The sequence below is a fragment of the Oncorhynchus gorbuscha genome, unplaced genomic scaffold (assembly GCF_021184085.1).
Source record: "Oncorhynchus gorbuscha isolate QuinsamMale2020 ecotype Even-year unplaced genomic scaffold, OgorEven_v1.0 Un_scaffold_873, whole genome shotgun sequence".
Lineage (NCBI taxonomy): Eukaryota > Metazoa > Chordata > Actinopteri > Salmoniformes > Salmonidae > Oncorhynchus > Oncorhynchus gorbuscha.
In genome coordinates, this window is record NW_025745856.1 from 224,463 (window position 1) to 240,814 (window position 16,352).

At 52.3% G+C, this 16,352-nt stretch overlaps 1 protein-coding gene across 1 annotated transcript in view; it reads left to right on the top strand.

Annotated features, from left to right (window-relative positions):
* LOC124020654 (tuberin-like) overlaps positions 1–16,352 on the top strand; it is an 81,289-nt gene that overhangs the window by 17,019 nt on the left and 47,918 nt on the right. The window contains 3 exon segments of the mRNA XM_046335896.1: positions 2,745–2,862; positions 5,756–5,804; positions 7,437–7,562. Coding sequence (XP_046191852.1) covers positions 2,745–2,862; positions 5,756–5,804; positions 7,437–7,562 — 293 coding nt within the window.

Sequence of the window (16,352 nt, forward strand, 5' to 3'; positions counted from 1 at the left end):
TCCACCCCACAGTCTTTGACCTGTAGATGGTTCCACCCCACAGTCTTTGACCTGTAGATGGTTCCACCCCACAGTCTTTGACCTGTGATGTAGATGGTTCCACCCCTCAGTCTTTGACCTGTAGATGGTTCCACCCCACAGTCTTTGACATGTAGATGGTTCCACCCCACAGTCTTTGACCTGTAGATGGTTCCACCCCACAGTCTTTGACCTGTAGATGGTTCCACCCCACAGTCTTTGACCTATAGATGGTTCCACCCCACAGTCTTTGACCTGTGATGTAGATGGTTCCACCCCACAGTCTTTGACCTGTAGATGGTTCCACCCCACAGTCTTTGACCTGTAGATGGTTCCACCCCACAGTCTTTGAGCTGTAGATGGTTCCACCCCACAGTCTTTGACCTGTAGATGATTCCACCCCACAGTCTTTGACATGTAGATGGTTCCACCCCACAGTCTTTGACCTGTGATGTAGATGGTTCCACCCCACAGTCTTTGACCTGTGATGTAGATGGTTCCACCCCAGTCAGTCTTTGACCTGTAGATGGTTCCACCCCACAGTCTTTGACCTGTAGATGGTTCCACCCCACAGTCTTTGACCTGTAGATGGTTCCACCCCACAGTCTTTGACCTGTGATGTAGATGGTTCCACCCCACAGTCTTTGACCTGTAGATGGTTCCACCCCACAGTCTTTGACCTGATGGTTCCACCCCACAGTCTTTGATGTAGATGGTTCCACCCCACAGTCTTTGACCTGTAGATGGTTCCACCCCACAGTCTTTGACCTCTAGATGGTTCCACCCCACAGTCTTTGACCTGTAGATGGTTCCACCCCACAGTCTTTGACCTGTAGATGGTTCCACCCCACAGTCTTTGACCTATAGATGGTTCCACCCCACAGTCTTTGACCTGTAGATGGTTCCACCCCACAGTCTTTGACCTGTAGATGGTTCCACCCCACAGTCTTTGACCTGTAGATGGTTCCACCCCACAGTCTTTGACCTGTAGATGGTTCCACCCCACAGTCTTTGACCTGTAGATGGTTCCACCCCACAGTCTTTGACCTGTAGATTCCACCCCACAGTCTTTGACCTGTAGATGGTTCCACCCCACAGTCTTTGACCTGTAGATGGTTCCACCCCACAGTCTTTGACCTGTAGATGGTTCCACCCCACAGTCTTTGACCTGTAGATGGTTCCACCCCACAGTCTTTGACCTGACCTGTAGATGGTTCCACCCCACAGTCTTTGACCTGTAGATGGTTCCACCCACAGTCTTTGACACAGATGGTTCCACCCCACAGTCTTTGACCTGTAGATGGTTCCACCCCACAGTCTTTGACCTGTAGATGGTTCCACCCCACAGTCTTTGACCTGTAGATGGTTCCACCCCACAGTCTTTGACCTGTAGATGGTTCCACCCCACAGTCTTTGACCTGTAGATGGTTCCACCCCACAGTCTTTGACCTGTAGATGGTTCCACCCCACAGTCTTTGACCTGTAGATGGTTCCACCCCACAGTCTTTGACCTGTAGATGGTTCCACCCCACAGTCTTTGACCTGTAGATGGTTCCACCCCACAGTCTTTGACCTGTAGATGGTTCCACCCCACAGTCTTTGACCTGTATGATGGATGGTTCCACCCCACAGTCTTTGACCTGTAGATGGTTCCACCCCACAGTCTTTGACCTGTAGATGGTTCCACCCCACAGTCTTTGACCTGTGATGGTTCCACCCCACAGATGGTTCCACCCCACAGTCTTTGACCTGTAGATGGTTCCACCCCACAGTCTTTGACACAGTCTTTGACCTGTAGATGGTTCCACCCCTTTGACAGTCTTTGACCTGTAGATGGTTCCACCCCACAGTCTTTGACCTGTAGATGGTTCCACCCCACAGTCTTTGACCTGTAGATGGTTCCACCCCACAGTCTTTGACCTGTGATGGTTCCAGATGGTTCCACCCCACAGTCTTTGACCTGTAGATGGTTCCACCCCTCAGTCTTTGACCTGTAGATGGTTCCACCCCACAGTCTTTGACCTGTAGATGGTTCCACCCCACAGTCTTTGACCTGTAGATGGTTCCACCCCACAGTCTTTGACATCTAGATGGTTCCACCCCACAGTCTTTGACCTGTAGATGGTTCCACCCCACAGTCTTTGACCTGTAGATGGTTCCACCCCACAGTCTTTGACATGTAGGTGGTTCCACCCCACAGTCTTTTGACAGTCGTTACACTACCATGTTACCATGTTACAGAGTCTGTCCATGAGATATTCACTTGCCCAATGAATAGACCAACTGGGACCCTTGAGAAAGATATTGACTGATTGGTCATGATATTTTTGACTGACTGGTCACAATAATTTTTGACTGACTGGTCACAATAATTTTTGACTGACTGGTCACAATAATTTTTGACTGACTGGTCACAATAATTTTTGACTGACTGGTCACGATAATTTTTGACTGACTGGTCATGATAATTTTTGACTGACTGGTCACGATAATTTTTGACTGACTGGTCACGATAATTTTTGACTGACTGGTCACGATATTTTTTGACTGACTGGTCACGATATTTTTTGACTGACTGGTCACGATATTTTTTGACTGACTGGTCACGATATGTTTTGACTGACTGGTCACGATATGTTTTGACTGACTGGTCACGATATTCTTTGACTGATTTGGTCACGATATGTTTGACTGACTGGTTGATTTAATTTATTGATCACCTGCAGCTGGGTTTGTCCTGCTGTGGATGGACATTGGTCTGACCGCTGACTTCCTCCACGTCCTGGTCAACCTGGTCAAGTTCAACAGCTGCTACCTCGACCAGAACGTGTCCGTCATGGTCCAGTAAGAACACACACAGTCTTGTACAACTAACCTTGTGGGGACACACAATTCAGTCCCATTCAAAATACTATTTTCCCTAACCTTAATCCCTAACCTTAATCCCTAACCTTAATCCCTAACCTTAATCCCTAACCTGTACCCTAACCTTAATCCCTAACCTGTACCCTAACCTTAACTCGAAACCCTAGCTCCTAACCCTCAACCTCACTCTAACTCCTAACACTAATTCTACCCTAAACCCTAAACCAGGGGTGTCAAACTCAAATACCCAGTGGGCCAAAATGTAAAACCTGAACAAAGTCACGGCCAACGTTGAACAAATTAACCTTTTAATATGGAGCCAAACAAGTTTTGCTTTAACATTGAATATGGAACGAGCATCGCTTATTACCATACAATATATCATTTAATAGTGGAGACATGCAAAATCGAATTTCAAATGAAAAAACACATCGACGGCATTCATTTATTAAATAAATAAAATGTAAATAAAAATTGTATGCCTCTTTTCTATTTGCAGCCTTCTGATTTAAATACCAAAATAAACTTTTTCCACTGGCTAATAATTTTACAAATAAAATGATAAGAAATCAATCAACCATTCAAGCCCATGCCTTGTAGCAAGAAAAAGTGCATAAAGAAAACGTTAATTATTGCACACTGGTCTAATCTGATGTGCCCAAGCCAGATACCTGGCATCTCTTCTTGGATGCTAGTTCATCAATGTCTGGGCTCAAGCTCTGAGTTGAAGAAATCCTCAGTATCGAGCAAAGATGTTCATCAGTCAGACGTCTCCTGTGAGTTGTTTTGGTCATCTTCATCGAGGAGAAAAGTTGCTCGCATAGATAAGTGCTGCCGAACATGGAGAGAATCTGAGCAGCTTGGGTGCGGAGCTGAGGCATTGTGTCAGGGATGAAACGTGGAAACTGTGCGGCGCCCACAGCATCATACTTTGACTTCAGCGTGTTGTTGCACTGGAGTTCAATCAGCTCCATTTGGATGTTGGTTGGTGCATTTTCCACATCAACTGCGAAGGGATTACTAAGCAGTTCAAACTTGCATTTCTGGGCATCGAAGTCGGCAAATCGCCGGCTAAACTCAGCGGCGAGAACACTGAGTTTTTCAGCAAACTTGTGCGCATGGGAACACGGCGGTAGAGATCTGCGCTTTTATGGATTGGCAGCAGGGAAAATGGCAAGGGTTTCCTTGCAGCATCTGATTCTCCCACAGGCACAGTTTAGTGTTGAAGGCCCTCACTGCAGCGTACATGTCTGTGATGATGCGCCCCCGCCCCTGAAGCTGCAGGTTCAGCGCATCGAGATGGCTCGAGATGTCACAGAGAAAGGCCAGCTCACACAGGAACTTTTGCTCCCGGAGCTCCGCTGTATCCTTCCCTTTGGTTTCCAGGAATTGACATATTTCCTCACGCAGCTGGAAACATCTGTTCAGTACTTTTCCTCTGCTTAGCCATCTCACCTCTGTGTGATACGGCACGTCTGCGTATTCCGAACCACACTCCTCCAGAAAAGATTTAAACTGGCGGTGATTTAGACCTTTGGCTCTTGTAAAGTTAACTACCTGTGTTACTGTGGTCATAACATGTTCCATCTTTAGGGCTTTGGCACACAGTGCTTCCTGATGTATGATGCAGTGGTAAACAGTTAGCTCACCTGCACAGTTCTCTTCCCGCATCTTCTCCCGAACCATGCCCACCAGTCCACTCTTTTTACCGCACATCGCTGGCGCACCATCTGTCGTTAATCCAACGAGTTTAATCCCACGGCAGCTTTATTTCAGTTACACATTTGGAAACCTCCTCAAAGATTTCCTTTCCTGTGGTTGTGCCATGCATTGATTTGAATCCTAATAGCTCCTCCGTAACACACAGATTTGAGTCCGCTCCACGGATGAAGACTGACAGCTGAGCAGTATCAGATGCGTCGCAGCTCTCATCCACAGCGAGGGAGAACGCAACAAAATATTTTCCCTTTTCCATCAGCTGGTCATACAGATTGGTGGCAAGATCACATGTGCGATCAGCTACTGTGTTCCTGCTCAGGCTCACGTTTGAAAATGCTTGTTTTTTCTCTGGGCATACGAGGTCACAAACCTTCATGCATTTAAACCTTCTCCCTCATTAAAGGGCCGGGCTGATTTTGCGATCTCTGCTGCCACTATATAACTAGCCTTTACAGCAGCCTCGCTTTGTGATGTGGCTTTTTTAAACATATTCTGTTGTGAAACCAAACTTCTTTTCATCTCCTCTACTTTCTGGCTCCTTTGAGTCATGTCCAGGTCCTTGTATTTGTCATGGTGTTTCGTTTCATAGTGTCGTCTAATGTGGTACTCCTTACTTACAGCCACGTTGACTCCACAAACAAGACAAACAGGTTTGTCTTTTACATATGTAAACAGATATTCTGCCTCCCACTTGTCCAGAAATCTCCTGTTTTCTGCCTTTCTTTTCGCCATTTTTGGGAAGGGTTAGCTCGCTGACAGTTGTAGCGTCTATGTTGCTATGACTACTGTCACAGAGGAGAGAGCGTTTCTGGGTCCTGTCCTGATTGGCGCACGAAAACAGCAGAGCATTATGGGATTCGTAGTATTAGTGGTGAATGCGCTGTATAATACCGGCGGGCCAGCTCTAGTAGTAATTTGGTATTGTCTCGCGGGCCAAATATAATTACCCCGCGGGCCAAATTTGGCCCATGGGCCAGAGTTTGACACCCATGCCCTAAACCCCACTAGAAATGGCATTTGACCTTGTAGGGACTAACAAACTGTCCCCAGTTGGTCAAATTTTTGTTAGTATAATAATTTTGTGGGGTCTTCTGATTAGTTACACGCGCACATGCACACGCTAGGTCTCAGTGTGTGTGGTTTTGTCCAACAGGAAGATCTGTCTGCTGTGTAACCGGACAACAGCCTCGACAGACATTGAGGTAATATTTAATTTACTCTGCAGACATTGAGGTAATATTTAATTTACTCTGCAGACATTGAGGTAATATTTAATTTACTCTGCAGACATTGAGGTAATATTTAATTTACTCTGCAGACATTGAGGTAATATTTAATTTACTCTGCAGACATTGAGGTAATATTTCATTTACTCTGATGTCGAGGTTTTACAACTCTGGACTTTTTATTCATGAGGTCATTAACCCTTACGTGTCTGTGTGTGTGTGTGTGTGTGTGTGTGTGTGTGTCGTTTCGGTGTGTGTGTGTCGTTTCGGTGTGTGTGTGTCGTTTCGGTGTGTGTGTGTCGTTTCGGTGTGTGTGTGTCGTTTCGGTGTGTGTGTGTCGTTTCGGGGTGTGTGTGTCGTTTCGGGGTGTGTGTGTCGTTTCGGGGTGTGTGTGTCGTTTCGGGGTGTGTGTGTCGTTTCGGTGTGTGTGTGTCGTTTCGGTGTGTGTGTGTGTGTCGTTTCGGTGTGTGTGTGTGTGTCGTTTCGGTGTGTGTCGTTTCGGTGTGTTTCGGTGTGTGTGTGTGTGTGTGTCGTTTCGGTGTGTGTCGTTTCGGTGTGTGTGTGTCGTTTCGGTGTGTGTGTGTGTGTCGTTTCGGTGTGTGTGTGTGTCGTTTCGGTGTGTGTGTGTCGTTTCGGTGTGTTTCGTGTGTGTGTGTGTGTGTGTCGTTTCGGTGTGTGTGTTTCGTGTGTGGTGTGTGTGTCGTTTCGGTGTGTGTGTGTGTGTTTCGTGTGTGTGTGTGTGTCGTTTCGGTGTGTGTGTGTGTGTGTCGTTTCGGTGTGTGTGTGTGTGTGTCGTTTCGGTGTGTGTGTGTGTGTGTGTCGTTTCGGTGTGTGTCGTTTCGGTGTGTGTGTGTGTGTGTGTGTGTGTCGTTTCGGTGTGTGTGTGTGTGTGTGTCGTTGTCGTGTGTGTGTCGTTTCGGTGTGTGTGTGTGTGTCGTCTCGGTGTGTGTGTCGTCTCGGTGTGTGTGTCGTCTCGGTGTGTGTGTCGTCTCGGTGTGTGTGTCGTGTGTGTGTCGTCTCGGTGTGTGTGTGTGTGTGTCGTCTCGGTGTGTGTGTGTGTGTGTGTGTCGGTGTGGTGTGTGTGTGTGTGTGTGTGTCGTCTCGGTGTGTGTGTGTGTGTGTGTCGTCTCGGTGTGTGTGTGTGTGTGTCGTCTCGGTGTGTGTGTGTGTGTCGTCTCGGTGTGTGTGTGTGTGTGTGTCGTCTCGGTGTGTGTGTGTGTGTGTCTCGTCTCGGTGTGTGTGTGTGTGTGTGTGTGTGTGTGTGTGTCGTTGTCGGTGTGTGTTTGTGTGTGTGTGTGTTTCGGTGTGTGTTTCGGTGTGTGTGTGTGTGTGTCGTTTCGGTGTGTGTGTGGGTGTCGTCTCGGTGTGTGTGTGGGTGTCGTCTCGGTGTGTGTGTGGGTGTCGTCTCGGTGTGTGTGTGGGTGTCGTCTCGGTGTGTGTGTGGGTGTCGTCTCGGTGTGTGTGTGTGGGTGTCGTCTCGGTGTGTGTGTGTGTGTGTCGTCTCGGTGTGTGTGTGTGTCGTCTCGGTGTGTGTGTGTGTGTCGTCTCGGTCGGTGTGTGTGTGTGTGTGTGTGTGTGTGTGGTCTCGGTCGGTGTGTGTGTGTCCAGATGGCTCTACAGGTGCTGGATGCGGTGGTGTGTTATAACTGCCTCCCCTCTGACTCCCTCACCGTCTTCATCATCACTCTCTGCCGCACCGTCAACGTCAAGGAGTTCTGTGAGTCCTGCTGGAAGGTGAGCAGGGAGCGTTGGTGAGGGAGCGTTGGTGAGGGAGCGTTGGTGAGGGAGCGTTGGTGAGGGAGCGTTGGTGAGGGAGCGTTGGTGAGGGAGCGTTGGGGAGGGAGCGTTGGGGAGGGAGCGTAGGTGAGGGAGCGTAGGGAGGGAGCGTAGGGGAGGGGTGAGGAGCGTGGGGAGGGAGCGTAGGGGAGGTAGGGAGGGAGTGTTGGTGAGTGTGTGTCTGATGATCTACTTGTCATGTTAATTAATCTGACTAAACAATAATAATAATAGTAATGATTCATATTCTAACATCTAACTGTTAGAAATGATCAACAGATTATACACAATCTGGCAGATGATAATACTGCTCCTCCTCTCATCTCCCCTCTTCCTCTCTCATCTTCTTCTCTCCTCCTCTCTCATTTCTCCTCTCCTCCTCTATCATCTCCTCCTCTTTCATTTCCCCTCTCCTCCTCTTTCATTTCCCCTCTCCTCATCTCCCTCTCCTCATCTCCCCTCTCCTCATCTCCCCTCTCCTCCTCTCTCATCTCCCCTCTCCTCATCTCCCCTCTCCTCCTCTCATCTCCTCCTCTTTCATTTCCCCTCTCCTCCTCTATCATCTCCTCCTCTATCATTTCCCTCTCCTCCTCTATCATCTCCTCATCTCTCATCTCCTGTGCATCTCCCTCTCCTCCTCTCTCATCTCCCTCTCCTCCTCTCTCATCTCCCCTCTCCTCCTCTCTCATCTCCCCTCTCCTCCTCTCTCATCTCCCTCTCCTCCTCTCTCATCTCCCCTCCTCATCTCTCATCTCCTCTCCTCCTCTATCATCTCCCTCCTCCTCTCTCATCTCCCCTCTCCTCATCTCATCTCCTCCTCTCTCATTTCCCCTCTCCTCCTCTATCATCTCCTCCTCTCTCATTTCCCATCTCCTCCTCTCTCATCTCCTCCTCTATCATCTCCTCTCTCATCTCCCATCTCCTCCTCTCTCATCTCCCTCCCTCCTCTCTCATCTCTCTCCTCTCCCATCTCCCTCCTCCTCCTCCCTCTCCTCCTCTCTCATCTCCCTCTCCTCATCTCTCATCTCCCTCATCTCCCTCTCCTCCTCTCTCATCTCCCCTCTCCTCCTCTCTCATCTCCCCTCTCCCCTCTCATCTCCCCTCTCCTCATCTCCTCCCTCCTCCTCATTTCCCATCCCTCCTCCTCTATCATCTCCTCCTCTCTCATTTCCCTCTGTCCTCTATCTCCTCCTCTCTCATCTCCCTCTCCTCCTCTCTCATCTCCCCATCTCCTCCTCTCTCATCTCTCCCTCTCCTCATCTCTCATCTCCCTCCTCATCCTCATCTCCTCTCTCATCTCCCCTCTCCTCCTCTCTCCCCTGGGCCAGAGTCATCTCCCCTCTCCTCCTCTCTCATCTCCCTCTCCTCCTCTCTCATCTCCCCTCTCCTCCTCTCATCTCCCCTCTCCTCTCTCATCTCCCTCATTTCCCTCTCTCCTCATCTCCTCCTCTCTCATTTCCCTCTCCTCCTCTCTCATCTCCCCTCTCTCCTCCCCTCTCTCATTCATCTCCCATCTCTCCTCCTCCCCCTCATCTCCCTCTCCTCCTAAATCATCTCCCTTCCCATCTCCCCCTCCATCTATCATCTCCTCCTCTCTCATTTCCCTCTCTATCATCTCCTCCTCTCATTTCCCCTCTCATCTCCTCCTCTCATCTCCTCCTCTCTCTCATCTCCCTCCTCTCATCTCCCTCTCATCTCCTCCTCTCTCATCTCCTCTCCTCCTCTATCATCTCCCCTCTCCTCCTCTCTCATCTCCCTCTCCTCCTCTCATCATTCCCCCTCTCCTCCTCTCTCATCTCCTCCTCTCTCATCTCCCCTCTCCTCCTCTCTCATCTCCCATCTCTCCTCCTCTCTCATCTCCCCTCTCCTCCTCTCCCTCTCCTCCTCTCTCATCTCCCCTCTCCTCTCCTCTCTCCTCTCTCATCTCCCCTCTCCTCTCTCTCATCTCCCTCTCCTCCTCTCTCATCTCCCCTCTCCTCCTCTCTCATCTCCCCTCTCCTCCTCTCTCATCTCCCCTCCCTCTCATCTCCCTCTCTCTCTTCATCCTCCTCTCATCTCCCTCTCCTCCTCTCTCATTTCCCCTCTCTCTCATCTCCCCTCTCCTCCTCTCATCTCCCCTCTCTCATTTCCCTCTCCTCCTCTATCTCTCCTCCTCTCTCATTTCCCCTCCTCCTCTCTCATCTCCCTCCTCCTCTCTCATCTCCCCTCCCTCTCTCCTCCCCTCTCTCTCATCTCCCTCCTCCTCTCTCATCTCCCCTCTCCCTCCCCTCTCTCATCATCTCCCCCTCTCCTCTCTCTCCCCTCTCCTCTCATCTCTCTCTCTCCTCCTCCTCTCTCCTCCTCTCTCATTTCCCCTCTCCTCCTCTCATCTCTCCTCCTCTCTCATCTCCCCTCTCCTCCTCTCTCATCTCCCCCTCATCTCCTCCTCCTCTCATCTCCCCTCTCCTCCTCTCTCATTTCCCCCTCCTCCTCTCTCTCCTCCTCTCTCATCTCCTCCTCTCTCTCCTCTCTCATTTCCTCTCCTCCTCTCTCATCTCCTCCTCTCCTCCTCTCCCCTCCTCTCTCATTTCCCCTCTCTCTCCTCTCATCTCCCTCTCTCCTCATCTCCCTCTCTCATCTCTCATCTCCCTCTCCTCCTCTCTCATCTCCCTCTCCTCTATCATCTCCCCTCTCTCCTCCTCTCATCTCCCCTCTCCTCCTCTCTCATCTCCCCTCTCTCCTCTCTCTCTCCCCTCTCTCTCCTCTCTTCCTCTCTCATCTCCCCCTCTCTTCCTCTCTCATCTCCCCTCTCTTCCTCTCTCCATCCTCCCCTCTCTCCTCCTCTCTCATCTCCCTCTCTCTCCTCTCTCATCTCCCTTCTCTCATCTCTCTTCATCTCCCTCTCTCTCATCTCTCTCTCCTCATCTCCTCTCTCTCTCCTCTCTCATCTCCCTCTCTCCCCCTCTCTCATCTCCCCTCTCTCATCCTCTCCTCTCTCTCTCTCCCCTCCCCTCTCCTCCTCTCTCATCTCCCCTCTCTCTCTCTCCCCTCTCCTCTCTCATCTCCCTCTCTCTCCTCTCTCATCTCCCTCTCCCTCCTCTCTCATCTCCCCTCTCCTCCCTCCCCTCTCTCATCTCCTCTCTCCTCCTCTCTCATCTCCCCTCTCTCTCCTCTCCTCTCTCATCTCTCCCTCTCCTCTCTCTCTCCCTCTCCTCTCTCTCCTCCTCTCTCATCTCCCCTCTCCTCCTCTCCTCTCCCTCTCTTCCCCTCTCCTCCTCTCTCATCTCCCTCCTCTCCCTCCTCTCTCATCTCCTCCTCTCTCATTTCCTCTCTCCTCTCATCTCCCTCCCTCTCCTCCTCTCCTCCCCATCTCCCCTCTCCCCCTCTCATCTCCCTCTCCTCCTCCCCTCTCCTCCTCTCTCTCTCCCTCTCCTCCTCTCTCATCTCCTCCTCTTTCATCTCCTCCTCTATCATCTCCCTCCTCTATCATTTCTCTCCTCCTCTATCATCTCCTCATCTCTCATCTCCTCTCTCCTCCTCTCTCTCATCTCCCTCTCCTCTCTCTCATCTCCCTCTCCTCCTCTCTCATCTCCCCTCTCCTCCTCTCTCATCTCCCTCTCCTCCTCTCTCATCTCCCCTCTCCTCCTCTCTCATCTCCCCTCTCCTCCTCTCATCTCCCCTCTCCTCCTCTCATCTCTCCCCTCTCTCTCCCCTCTCTCATCTCCCTCTCTCCTCTCTCCCTCCTCTCTCCCTCTCTCTCATCTCCCTCTCCTCCTCCTCTCATCATCTCCTCCTCTCTCCTCCTCTCATCTCCCTCTCCTCCTCTCTCATCTCCCCTCTCCTCTCTCTCCCTCTCCTCCTCTCTCATCTCCCTCTCTCCTCTCTCATCTCCCCTCTCCTCCTCTCATCTCCCCTCCTCCTCTCTCATCTCCCCTCTCCTCCTCTCTCTCTCTCCCTCTCTCATCTCCTCTCTCATCTCCTCCCTCTCTCCTCTCTCATCTCCCCTCTCTTCTCCTCTCTCATCTCCCTCTCTCTCCTCCTCTCTCATCTCCCCTCTCCTCCTCTCCTCCTCTCTCTTTCCCCTCTCCTCCTCTCATCTCCTCCCTCTCATTTCCTCTCCTCCTCTCTCATCTCCTCTCCTCTCTCATCTCCCCTCTCCTCCTCTCTCATCTCCCCTCCTCCTCTCTCCCCCTCTCCTCCTCATCTCTCCCTCTCCTCCTCTCATCTCCCCTCTCCTCCTCTCTCATCTCCCCTCTCTCTATCATCTCCCCTCTTCTCCTCCTCCTCTCTCCCCTCTCCCCTCTCTCCTCTCCCCCTCCTCCTCTCTCATTTCCCCTCTCCTCATCTCCTCCTCTCTCATCTCCCCTCCTCCTCTCTCATCTCCCCTCTCTCTCCTCCTCTCTCATCTCCTCCTCCTCTCTCATTTCCTCTCCTCTCTCTTCCTCCTCCTCTCATCTCCTCCTCTCTCATCTCCTCTCTCATCTCCTCTCTCTCATCTCTCCTCCTCTATCATCTCCTCCTCTCTCATTTCTCCCTCTCTTCCTCCTCTCATCTCCCCTCCCTCATCTCCTCTCTCTCCCGTCTCCCCTCTCTCCTCCTCTCTCATCTCCCCTCTCCTCCTCTATCATCTCCCATCTCCCTCCTCTCTCATCTCCCCTCTCTCTCTCTCATCTCCCCTCTCCTCCTCTCTCATCTCCCCTCTCCTCCTCTCTCATCTCCCCTCTCTCATCTCATCTCCCTCTCCTCCTCTCTCATCTCCCCTCTCCTCCTCTCTCATTTCCCCCTCCCTCCTCTATCATCTCCTCTCTCATTTCCCTCTCCTCCTCTATCATCTCCTCCTCTCTCTCATCTCCCCCTCTCTCCCTCCTCTCTCATCTCTCCCCTCTCTCCTCCTCTCTCTCCCTCCTCTCTCATCTCCCTCTCCCCTCTCTCTCCTCTCTCTCTCTCCCCTCTCTCCTCTCTCCCTCTCTCATCTCCCTCTCTCTCTCCCCTCTCTTCTCCCTCTCTCTCCTCTCTCATCTCCCCTCCTCCTCTCTCATTTCCTCCTCCTCTATCTCTCCCTCTCTTCCTCTCTCATCTCCCATCTCCCCTCTTCCTCTCTCATCTCCCCTCTCTTCCTCTCTCATCTCCCTCTCTCCTCTCTCATCTCCCCTCTCTTCCTCTCTCTCCCCTCATCTCCCTCTCTCCTCTCATCTCCCCTCTCCTCTCTCATCTCCTCTCTCTCTCTCTCCCTCTCCTCTCTCATCTCCCATCTCCTCCTCTCTCATCTCCCTCCTCTCTCATCTCCCTCTCTCTCCTCTCCCCTCTCATCTCCCCTCTCTCTCATCTCCCCTCTATCATCTCCCCTCTCATCTCCCTCCTCTCTCATCTCCCCTCTCTCCTCTCTCATCTCCCCTCTCCTCCTCTCTCATCTCCCCTCTCCTCATCTCCCCTCTCCTCCTCTATCATCTCCCCTCTCCTCCTCTATCATCTCCCCTCTCCTCTCTCTCATCTCCCTCTCCTCCTCTCTCATTCCCTCTCCTCCTCTCTCATCTCCCTCCTCTCCTCTCTCATCTCCCCTCTCCTCCTCTCTCCCTCTCCTCCTCTATCATCTCCCCTCTCCTCCTCTCTCATCCCCTCTCCTCCTCTCTCATTTCCCCTCTCCTCCTCTCTCATCTCCCTCCTCCTCTCTCATCTCCTCTCCTCCTCTCCCCTCTCATCTCCCCTCTCCTCCTCTATCATCTCCTCTCTATCATCTCCCCTCTCATCTCCCCTCCCCTCTCCTCTCTTCCTCTCTCCTCTCCCTCTCTTCCTCTCTCATCTCCCTCTCTCCTCTCTCATCTCCCTCTTCCTCCTCTCCCTCTCTTCCTCTCTCCTCCCCTCTCTCCTCTCTCATCTCCCTCTCTTCCTCTCTCTCTCCCTCTCTCTCCTCTCTTCCTCTCTCTCTCCTCTCTCTCTCATCTCCTCTCTCATCTCCCTCTCTCCTCCTCTCTCATCTCCCCTCCTCTCCTCCTCTCTCATCTCCTCCCCTCTCTTCCTCTCTCATCTCCCCTCTCTTCCTCTCTCATCTCCCCTCTTCCCTCTCTCATCTCCCTCTCTTCCTCTCTCATCTCCCTCTCTTCCTCTCTCATCTCCCTCTCTTCCTCTCTCATCTCCCCTCTCTTCCTCCTCTCCCCTCATCTCCCCTCTTCCTCTCTCATCTCCCTCTCTTCCTCTCTCTCATCTCCCCTCTCTTCCTCTCTCATCTCCTCTCTTCCTCTCTCATCTCCCCTCTCCTCCTCTCTCATTTCCCCTCTCCCCTCTCTCATTTCCCTCTCCTCCTCTCTCATCCCCTCTCCTCCTCTATCATCTCCCCTCTCTCTCCTCTATCATCTCCCCTCTCTCCTCTCTCTCTCATCTCCCCTCTCCTCCTCTCTCATCTCCCATCTCCCCTCTCTTCTCTCTCATCTCCCCTCTCTTCCTCTCTCATCTCCCCTCTCTTCCTCTCTCATCTCCCCCTCTTCCTCTCTCTCTCCCCTCTCTTCCTCTCTCATCTCCCCTCTCTTCCTCTCTCATCATCTCCCCTCTCCCCTTCCTCTCTCATCTCCCCTCTCTTCCTCTCTCATCTCCCCTCTCTTCCTCTCTCCTCTCTCATCTCCCCTCTTCCTCTCTCATCTCCCCTCTCTTCCTCTCTCATCTCCCCTCTCTTCCTCTCTCATCTCCCCTCTTCCTCTCTCATCTCCCCTCTCTTCCTCTCCCTCCTCTCTTCCTCTCTCATCTCCCCTCCCCTCTCTCTCTCTCTCATCTCCCCTCCTCTCTCATCTCCCCTCTCATCTCCCCTCTCTTCCTCTCTCATCTCCCCTCTCTTCCTCTCTCATCTCCCCTCTCTTCCTCTCTCATCTCCCCTCTCTTCCTCTCTCATCTCCCCTCTCCTCCTCTCTCATCTCCCCTCTCTTCCTCCTCTCTCCCCTCTCTCCTCTCTCATCTCCCTCTCTCCTCCTCTCTCCTCTCTCATTTCCCCTCTCTCCTCCTCTCTCATTTCCCCTCTCCTCCTCTATCATCTCCTCTCTCTCATTTCCCCTCCTCCTCTCATCTCTCCTCTCCTCCTCTCATCTCCCCTCTCTCCCTCTCTCTCCTCTCTCATCTCCCCTCCTCCTCTCTCATCCTCTCTCATCTCCCCTCTCCTCTCCTCTCTCATCTCCCCTCTCCTCCTCTCCCATCCTCCTCTATCATCTCCCCTCTCTCTCATCCCCTCTCATCATCTCCCCTCTCTCATTTCCCCTCCTCTCTCATCTCCCCTCTCCTCCTCTCTCATCTCCCCTCTCTCCTCCTCTCATCTCTCTCTCTCCTCCTCATCTCCCCTCTCCTCCTCTCTCTCCTCTCTCCTCAATCATCTCCTCCTCCTCTCATCTCCCCTCTCCTCCTCTATCATCTCCCCTCTCCTCCTCTCATCTCCCCTCTCTCCTCTCTCATCTCCCCTCTCTCCCTCCTCTATCATCTCCCCTCTCCTCTCAATCATCTCCTCTCTCCTCCTCTCATTTCCCCTCTCCTCCTCTCTCATCTCCCCTCTCTCCTCTCTCATCTCCCCTCTCCTCCTCTCTCATCTCCCCTCTCTCCTCTCTCATCTCTCCTCTCCTCCTCTCTCATCTCCCCTCTCCTTCTCTCATCTCCCCTCTCTCTCTCCCCTCTCCTCCTCTCTCATCTCCCCTCTCCTCTCTCTCATCTCCCTCTCCTCCTCTATCATCTCCCTCTCCTCTCCTCTCTCATCATCTCCCTCTCTTCTCCTCTCATCTCCCCTCTCTCCTCTCTCATCTCCCCTCTCCTCCTCTCATCTCCCCTCTCCCTCTCTCATCTCCCCTCTCCTCCTCTCTCATCTCCCCTCTCTCCTCTCTCATCTCCTCTCTTCCTCTCTCATCTCCCCCTCTCTCCTCTCTCATCTCCCCTCTCCCTCTCTCCTCTCCCCTCTCCCTCTCTCATCTCCCCTCTCTTCCTCTCTCATCTCCCCTCTCTTCCTCTCTCATCTCCTCTCTCTTCCTCTCTCTCCCCTCTCCTCCTCTCTCATCTCCCCTCTCCTCCTCTCTCATCTCCCCTCTCTCCTCTCTCATCTCCCCTCTCCTCCTCTCTCATCTCCCCTCTCCTCCTCTCTCATCTCCCCTCTCCTCCTCTCTCATCTCCCCTCTCTCCTCTCTCATCTCCCCCTCTCATGGAGGATCCCCTCTCCTCTCTGTCTCCCCTCTCTCATCTCCCCTCTCTCTCTCCTCTCTCTCTCTCATCTCCCTCCTCTCTCATCTCCCCTCTCTCTCCTCTCATCTCTCTCTCTCTCTCCCCTCTCCTCTCTCTCTCTCTCTCTCCTCTCTCCTCTCTCCTCTCCATCTCTGTCCTCCTCTCTCATCTCCCTCTCCTCCTCTCTCATCTCCCTCTCCTCCTCTCTCTCTCCTCTCATCTCCCCTCTCCTCCTCTCTCATCTCCCCTCTCCTCCTCTCTCATCTCCCCTCTCCTCCTCTCTCATTTCCCCTCTCCTCCTCTCTCTCTCCTCCTCTCTCTCCCCTCTCTCCTCTCTCATCTCCCCTCTCCTCCTCTCTCATCTCCCCTCTCCTCTCTCTCTCCTCCTCTCCATTTCTCTCCTCCTCTCTCTCCTCCTCTCTCATTTCCCCTCCTCCTCTCTCCTCATCTCTCTCCCTCTCTCATCTCCTCTCCTCCTCTCTCATCTCTCCCCTCTCATCTCTCCTCCTCTCTCTCTCTCCTCTCCTCTCTCCCTCTCCTGTCTCTCATCTCCTCTCCTCTGTGTCTCCTCCATCTCTCCTCTCTCAT